Source organism: Suricata suricatta, chromosome 8 (genome assembly GCF_006229205.1).
Source record: "Suricata suricatta isolate VVHF042 chromosome 8, meerkat_22Aug2017_6uvM2_HiC, whole genome shotgun sequence".
Lineage (NCBI taxonomy): Eukaryota > Metazoa > Chordata > Mammalia > Carnivora > Herpestidae > Suricata > Suricata suricatta.
Window position 1 is genome coordinate 50,344,718 of NC_043707.1, and position 7,691 is coordinate 50,352,408.

Here is a 7,691-nt window from a genome sequence, read left to right on the forward strand (position 1 = left end):
CATGAGTATGTCGGTAAAGTGGAGTCACCCCACTGATCATCCCAGGCCCATCTCCATCCACATGACAAACCAGCACACGGAGACGGAGCTCTGCAGTGGTCTTTGTGGTCTTTCTGCTCTCACACGGTACGTAGGAGCCCTCACCCTCCCCGGGTCCCATGCTGGCAGAGGAGAGAGCACAGCAGTGCAGGGGGAAGGCCAGTTCTGTCCTCAGTCCCGGGTCCGTGGTCTGGAGGACCCTGTGAAAGCTGGCAAAGCTCCTCAGTTGTAAAACAGGCTGAGGTAGGCCACGCGGTTCCGGTGCTTTCTGAACTCCTTGTCGGTGGACAGCTGCAAGGAAAGAGTATTGTCTACGTCAATTTTCTAATGAGAGCCCCCTCTGCCTCTGATCTTCCCTGCTGGTCACTGCTGGTGTGGCCCGGCTGCAGCCCACCCAGAGGAGCCTTGTCTCAGGGACACTGTCAACGTTTGCATGTGCAGCTGCTCTCTGTCACCTTCCTCCACTGTCATCATCCTAGGACTTGTTTTCTACTTGGCAAATCTCTGAGTAGAGCTGGTAAACTTCTCCCAAACAAAGATCATGTGTTGATTCCTCAACCTTACTCATAGGTCTAGCTGCCATGATGTGAATACATTAGGCATTTAATACATAGTTGTAGAATTAATCCAAGGTTCCTCTAAAAAACCCCAGGCACCTCCACAATCATGATAGCTCACATGGATTGAGAGTTTATTATGCTTTTCTACCTGGTCTCGATCTTTACAACCTTATCAGATGGATTCTATTATTATACCCATTTTATTTTTTTATTTTTAATTGCTTTATATCCATTTGAAAGATAGGAAAATTGAGGCTTCTAAAATTGCCTGAGATCACACAGTCAGTAAATATGGGAGCTAGAATTTGAACCTAAGCTGTATGTCCCCTGAATCCCTGTTCTTACCAGAACTATCTACAATCCACTGATGATCTAATACTCCAGTGCTGTGAAGCAGAGAGCACTGGCTCTACAAGATCTTACAAGATCTAGATTCAAGATGTCAACCTGGACAAGTCATTTAATCCATCAGAGCCTGGTTTTGCTCCTCTATCATCTAGGGATACTTCTCTCGTCCATACACTGGAAAAGTACTTGAAGATTACAGAAGAAAATGTGACTTTTGTTTGGTCACGCACGTCTTTAAAAATGTATGGAAACTGTGTAACTCTCCAAAATATGATATAATATGTGCATCTACTGTCCCAGGAGCAAGGACTTCTGTAGCTCATTCAGACACTTCTGGATAAGAACCCCTGATCCATATGGAAGAAACAGAAAGAGGGCTCCACACCAGTCCAGTCTAATTACCTCAGCTTTTAGGGTTCTTTTCTGTAGGCATGGAACCTGAGCCCAGTCTGGAGATCCAAATTTCATTGGCCAGGTGATTTTCTTGGGGGGCTTCCTCTCTGGGTTGTATGTGCCAGGGCTAGAAATAAAAGTACAAGGCATCATGTGTAACAACTTTGGACTGTATACAGATCCATCCCTACCACAGCGATCCCTGAATTGGCCCAACTACTCGAGAAAAGGGAACAGCCCAACTAGCTTTTTTAATGTGGGGCAAGTGTGGAGTTTGCTCACCTATTAATGTATTTCTGATTAGGTGTGAGTGTGAAAGATATCTTTACATCCAGTTGGGATTAACATTGACTCTGGTTTAAAAAATGTTTCTGCAACTCACTATCCTTTGCTGAGAGACCAAAAGATCCCAGGAGGGGTGGGTGAGAAAATGAGACATACCACAGTCATGAATAAGTACCGCTCATGATTTGAAATGGGTGGAAAAAGTGTGATGATAATTTAAACATCAATCTCAGAATGAAAAGGCAGAACCAGTTAAATTTTGATAGACATGGCATTATTTTATAATTGCTTAGGTTCATAATGCTTTTTCTTTGGTGTAGACTCTTTGCTGTGTTAGAAACAGCGCTTAGGATGGACATGGGGGCCAAGAGTCAACATTTTCACTTCCTTCACGCAACCCTGAGAAAGTTCCACCCACTCTCAGATCCTCGGATTTCTCATGAGCCAAACAAAGGCCTTGACCCTTGGCTCCACAGCTGCACACACGCTGAATGGCTTCCTGAAGCACTTGGTCTACAAGGGCCACGTGCTCAGCCCTGGCTTTCCTTCTGCGTCCAATTCCTCCTTGCTCAGCACACCCTCGCCACACCAGCCTCTCTCTTCATCCCGCCCACTGGTTCCTGCCCTGCTTACAGCCTTCCCCCTTGCTGCTCCTGCTGCCTGGGAAGCCCTGAGCCCAGATCTTCACAGGGCTGCCACCGTCTTGTCACTCGGATTTCAGACCACAGCTCTTTTTGCCTAAAGACCTTTCTGGACATCCTTGCCAAAGCAGCGCCATCCATCCCATCACCACCACCCTGGTTACTGTCTTCATACCACATCCCAGGTCACCATGCTGCCTGGTGTGCCTGTAACAGTCTTAGCTGATGGCTATTGTTTGGTGCGATTCACAAGTTCACTCTTAGAAGGGTCACTGTCTGACTACTAATTGTATGGTAACTGTCCTAATTACCACTGATGTTTTCATGTTTATTTACTTCTCATCTGGCTGGATTCTAGAGTGTAGGGTCCAAGGAATGAGGAGCCTGTGTGATGGGTTTAATGCAAAATCTCTGGAACCCTGAAAAGTGCCTGGAACATTTATAAATACTGACTGAATGAACCACTGTGAATCAGAATTCTACAATGCCAGAGATCTGGAAGGTGAGGGGATGGCTCCTTAAAGATGGATGGGTACGTTCTTATTTAGCTGGCGTGGTTTGGATGGAGCCACTCCTTTGTACACCTTTTCCTATTGCTGTTTGTTGCAGTGCTCCAGGAAAGAGGAGACATACCCAGGATAATAAGTCTCCTTTGAGTATGTCCTAAATCGAGGCAACAAGGTATTAAATGGAGCAAAATTTTGTTTGTGTTTTTGCTTCTGAGGATCTGTAGACTGGTACATGCCAGGGTAAAGCATCATGTCCTGTTTTTCAGAAAAAAGATAAACATGTTAGAAGGTAATGTACATACATCTAAAGCCTCAAATTAAACAGACGCATCATCTTTCTGTTCATGTATCACTATGGTCTCACCACAGCCCCTATAGATTTAAGCCTACAGTAGGGAGGAAACCAGGATGAGGGTTTGGGCTACCTAACGATGCATATGTTAGGACCAAGGTGACTTGTTGCACGTGCTCTGCGCATCACCCCACCCAGAGATATTTTAGATCCAGTATCCCTCTCCCTGAGCTTGAGTGTCAAAAATGTCCAACAACAGATTAGGATCCTATACTGAAAACATTTTGATTTGAAATCCAATCACATAAAAAGGATAAAAAGTAGGAATTTGGTTTTTTCCTTACAAGATAATAGGATGCATATAAACAAAACTTCTGTAACGTCATCTGTATCAGCCCTAAAGCCCTGTCTTTGTACCATTTCTTTCTAGAATTGTTTTCCACTCTCCTGGGATTCTCACACACATTTGAGATGCTTACACCCAAGCTTTTCAGACAAACATCTTCCATAGCTTTAGTCTAAATATTTTTCTTGAATCACAGAGGATACTTTTGGGTAACCCCCTGTTCTCTCTCCTTTGCTCCCTGATGCAAATACATCCAGCAACATGGGTCACACTAAAATCAAAGCATGTCCAGCCATTTCTAACCTTGTTGGTTCTCTGAAACCTCACAGCTGTCCTGGCACCAAAAGTATATCCTTTATTACTGGCTGGGATCTTAGAGAGGTTGTATGCCAATCCATACATCTTCAGGCAGTATATTAAAAAAAAAAAAGAAGCAAAGAAAACACAACGAATATTAGAGTTATCAAAACAGAGTGAACTCAAAATGTTCTTATCTAAATCTTATCTGCAGAAGTTGCTCTTCTTTTTTTGACTCCTGTAAGTGAGGACTATAGAAATAATTATATAAAGTAAGGCAGACACATCTGCAAAGAAATGTGGCCAGGTAGGGAGAGTAAAGGACTTGTGCATTACAGTGAATCCGGTCCTGGGAGCCCCACATCGCTTAATTTGCCCTAATCCCACCCTCGGTCTGATTCCATTATTTCATGAACTGACCTAGCAGCACAGCAAGCTATTGAAGTTGGACTAATGGGAGGCATTGGTTCAGAGGCATTTGGAGGTGGGAATGGAGTGAGTACTACATAGAAGACTACATGAAGAGAGGCTTGTGGTTGGTGGGTGTTGGTAGTGGGGTCAAGGGTCCTTTAATTGCAACACTGGATCTGACAGCTTGCTGTAGCCAACGAAGGCACCCTCTCATGCGGCCACCTCAAAGATCACATGGGCTTTTCTTCCACGGAACCTGGGTATCCTAGGATAGGGAACTGAGACCCACACAAGGGAAGATGAATACTCACATCTTCTGCTATATAACATCCAGGCCCTCTGTGGGGCTCTCCTCGAAGAGGGAGAAACTTGTTCCCCAACAGGCTTGGGGGGTGGTATTGTGGAAAGATCTTCCTCTGTTGACATGTTCCAAAGGAGTAGTTAGCCAGCGTATCTGCAGATCAAGAAAGAGGAGAAACTCCACATGAGGAAGGCCTCTGGGTCTAAGTAAGCGCTTGGGAGGCGCGTGACGTGTGGGGAGGCTGAGACCAGGACTGGGCCCGATCGAGAACAAAAACCCAGACCGAACCCCGTGGGGGAGAACTGCATCCCCTCGCCCGCCAGCCTCCTCACTCTTCCCTCCTGCCCTCTACCCTTGACTCCTTTATCCACCCAGCGCACCCGCTTTGCCGAAGAACATCGCGGGCGCCGCCAGGCTAGCGTTTATACACAGCGTTGCTAAGGGAACGCGTGGAGCCCGGGAATGCAAGGGGAATGGCTCCGCGCGCGCCTGAGAAGCTGGGCGGGGCCCTTCCCCGCCTTGCCCCGCCCCGCGCACCCCAGGGTCCCAGAGCAGTGTGAACTCCGCGTTGGGCGCAGGTGGAGTGTTTGTAGGACTCGTAGCTGCAGGCGTTGTGCGGGTGAGAGATTGAGCGGAAGGGATTTGGAAGTTGGGCCATCCGGCGGGAACCTGCTGCTGAAGAGGGCTCCAAAGACAATGCCTACCGCAGAGGAATGGAGGACTAAATGGAGTGTAGCCCAGACGGTTCCGTATTAGGCCCCTCTGAGACCCATCCCCCCCCACCCCCCCCACACAGGTTGCCCCCTTCTACCTCTAAGCGGGGCGCGCACGAGGCTTTAAAAGGGCTGGCAGCTTTGAGTGGAGCAGTGGGATTGCAGAGGAATCACAGAAGTGCGTCATCGTTTTTTAAATCTTGGGCAGTCACTTCCGTGTTTAAGTCCCCGGCTCCTCATGTTCAAATTGGGAATAAGAACTCTTCTTTTTAGAGCTGATGGCAGGCTTGGGAAAACAAGATGAAAACGATCAGGTCTTGGTACTTGGTAGGTGACGATTGCAAGAGGTTATGAAGTTTCCAGCCCCCTCATGAGCGCCCCCTGCCTAACCCAGGAAGAAACGTCAGGGTGCGCGTTGCCTTTACTTTGTCTTGGATATTAACACTAACCTGTTTTCTCTTGAGTTCTGGATAACTTTAGGAGTTATCACAGGGGGCTGGTCCATGCTACCCTTTGGCCTCTAAAGATGACCCTGGGACCCACACATATCCCAGGCTAGCACTGTCTGCAGGGATGGTTTTATACATCTAAAGCAGAGATCCTTGGAAACTTGTGGAAGCGTTTTGCTTGTTAAAAACTACTGGGGGGTGGGGTGGAATTTCCTGATCACTGGGCCAGGAAGGCTGGACACCTCTGCAGTCACAGTGAATTGTCACATGTCCTACACAATATTCAGATATCTTGCTGGACTTTACAGAAATAATTGGTTGTGCTTAACTTATATATAATAGCACTAAGAAAATTTTTTACAAGTGATAGTGCAGAAAACCCAGTAATAGAGGAGGTTGTGTGAGAACAAAGCTGATAAATGGAATAAAGATACGATCTCAAAATTACTGTATAATTTACTCTAAGCATACTGTCACTAGAAATATAATTGCAGTAATACTGATAAGTAAAATGTAAAAAATATGGTATTGATTCGATCATTTCGCATTCATTAATATGTTAGGTAATATTAATATTTAAAAACAATTTTTCATGTTTTCATTTAGTTTTGAGAGAGAGAGAGAAAGAGTGTGAGAGGGAGGAGCAGAGAGAGAGGGAGACACAGAATCTGAAGCAGGCTCCAGGCTCTGAGCTGTCAGCACGATGTGGGGCTCGAACCCACAAACCGTGAGATCATAACCTGCGCCGAAGTCAGACGCTCAACTAACAGAGCCCCCTGGGCACACCATCAGGTAATATGAATATTTTTAGATATAGTATTTTTGAAATTTGTGTTTACATTATTGGTGACATGAAACATGTCTTGCAAAGTACTTTGATATTATGGCCCCCACTTTTCTCACTGGTAGGCTCGTTTGCTTCAGACTGATCCTCCAGTTGAGAAGAGGTAGAAAAGCTGGACTAAATAAAAAAATATATATTTGGAGACACCTGAGACACACCAAGGAAGAAAGAATATAGAGGACCAAGATTGCAGAGAGAGAGGGAAGTCCAGAATGGTGAGCCACCATTAGTACCAATGTTCCCTTTCAACATCGGCTAATCAAGGAATGGCTAAGAAGCACAAGGTTTGAGTGGAAATTTGGACATGTGTGTCTCTGACTGGGGACCAAAAATTAGGTTGGCTGTGGAGGATGGGAGACTGGAAAACACCCTGCGCTTTTAGTTGGGGCCCTCTAGAGATAAACTACGGGAATAAAGGTAAACAAGAAATAGACCAGCTCTCAAAAAATCCTGAAATCTGCTTTGTATCCATATAGTTTCCAAACTGCTTTAAGGTGATCTTGCACCCTTACTGCAAATCCAAATCTTCAACTAAATTTTATGAGTTTTCATGCAAAATGTTTGGCATTCAACATAAAACAGCTACTCATACAAAAAAAAAAAATAGAAATAAACCCAGCAGAAATCTAGAGATTGGAGTTCTCAAACATGGACTTTATTTTTTTAAAATAGTTTATTATCAAATTGGTTTCCATATAACACCCAGTGCTTCTCCCCACAAGTGCCTCCCACCACAGCCTCTTTAACAGGTGGTGTTGGGAGAGCTGGACAGCAACATGTAGAAAAATGAAATTAGACCACTTTCTTACACCATTCACAAAAATAAACTCAAAATGGATAAAGGATCTGAATGCGAGGCAGGAAATCATAAAAACCCTTGAGGAAAAAGCAGGAAATAGCCTCCTAGACCTCAATTGCAGCAATTTTTTCCTTGACACATTCCCAGAGGCAAGGGAATCAAGAACAAAAATGAACTACTGGGACCTCATCAAGATAAGAAGCTTCTGCAAGGCAAAGGAAACAATCAAAAAAACTAACAGGCAACCGACAGAATGGGAAAAGATAGTGGCAAATGGCATATCAGATAAAGGGCTATCCAAAATATACAAGGAACTCACTAAACTCCATACATGAAAAATGAATGATCCAGTGAAGAAATGGGCAGGAGACCTAAATAGACACTTCTCCAAAGAGGACATCCAGCTGGCCAACAGGCACATGAAATGATGCTCAGTGTCACTCATCATCAGGGAAACACAAATC

The 7,691-nt window shown here is 45.0% G+C and overlaps 1 protein-coding gene across 2 annotated transcripts; it reads right to left on the reverse strand.

Annotated features, from left to right (window-relative positions):
- Positions 1-81: 81 nt before the first annotated feature.
- PIFO (primary cilia formation) lies at positions 82-4,863 on the reverse strand. 2 transcript variants are annotated; one of them, XM_029948664.1, is made up of 6 exons: positions 4,803-4,863; positions 4,433-4,575; positions 3,717-3,815; positions 2,900-3,030; positions 1,350-1,467; positions 82-330 (listed from the first exon to the last, which is right to left on the reverse strand). In XM_029948664.1, the coding sequence occupies exons 1-6, from the start codon at positions 4,819-4,821 to the stop codon at positions 262-264; spliced, it is 579 nt and encodes a 192-aa protein (XP_029804524.1). In that variant the 5' UTR covers positions 4,822-4,863; the 3' UTR covers positions 82-261. The 2 variants fall into 2 exon arrangements, with proteins under 2 accessions (XP_029804524.1, XP_029804525.1); XM_029948665.1 differs by lacking the exon at positions 3,717-3,815.
- Positions 4,864-7,691: the final 2,828 nt, after the last annotated feature.

Excerpts from the sequence above, each read along its gene's own strand:
- PIFO (XM_029948664.1), bottom strand. Across the intron at positions 1,468-2,899 it reads AAGGAGACTTATTATCCTGG|CCCTGGCACATACAACCCAG; the intron begins GTATGTCTCCTC and ends TTTTATTTCTAG. Across the intron at positions 331-1,349 it reads AAAGAACCCTAAAAGCTGAG|CTGTCCACCGACAAGGAGTT; the intron begins GTAATTAGACTG and ends CTTTCCTTGCAG.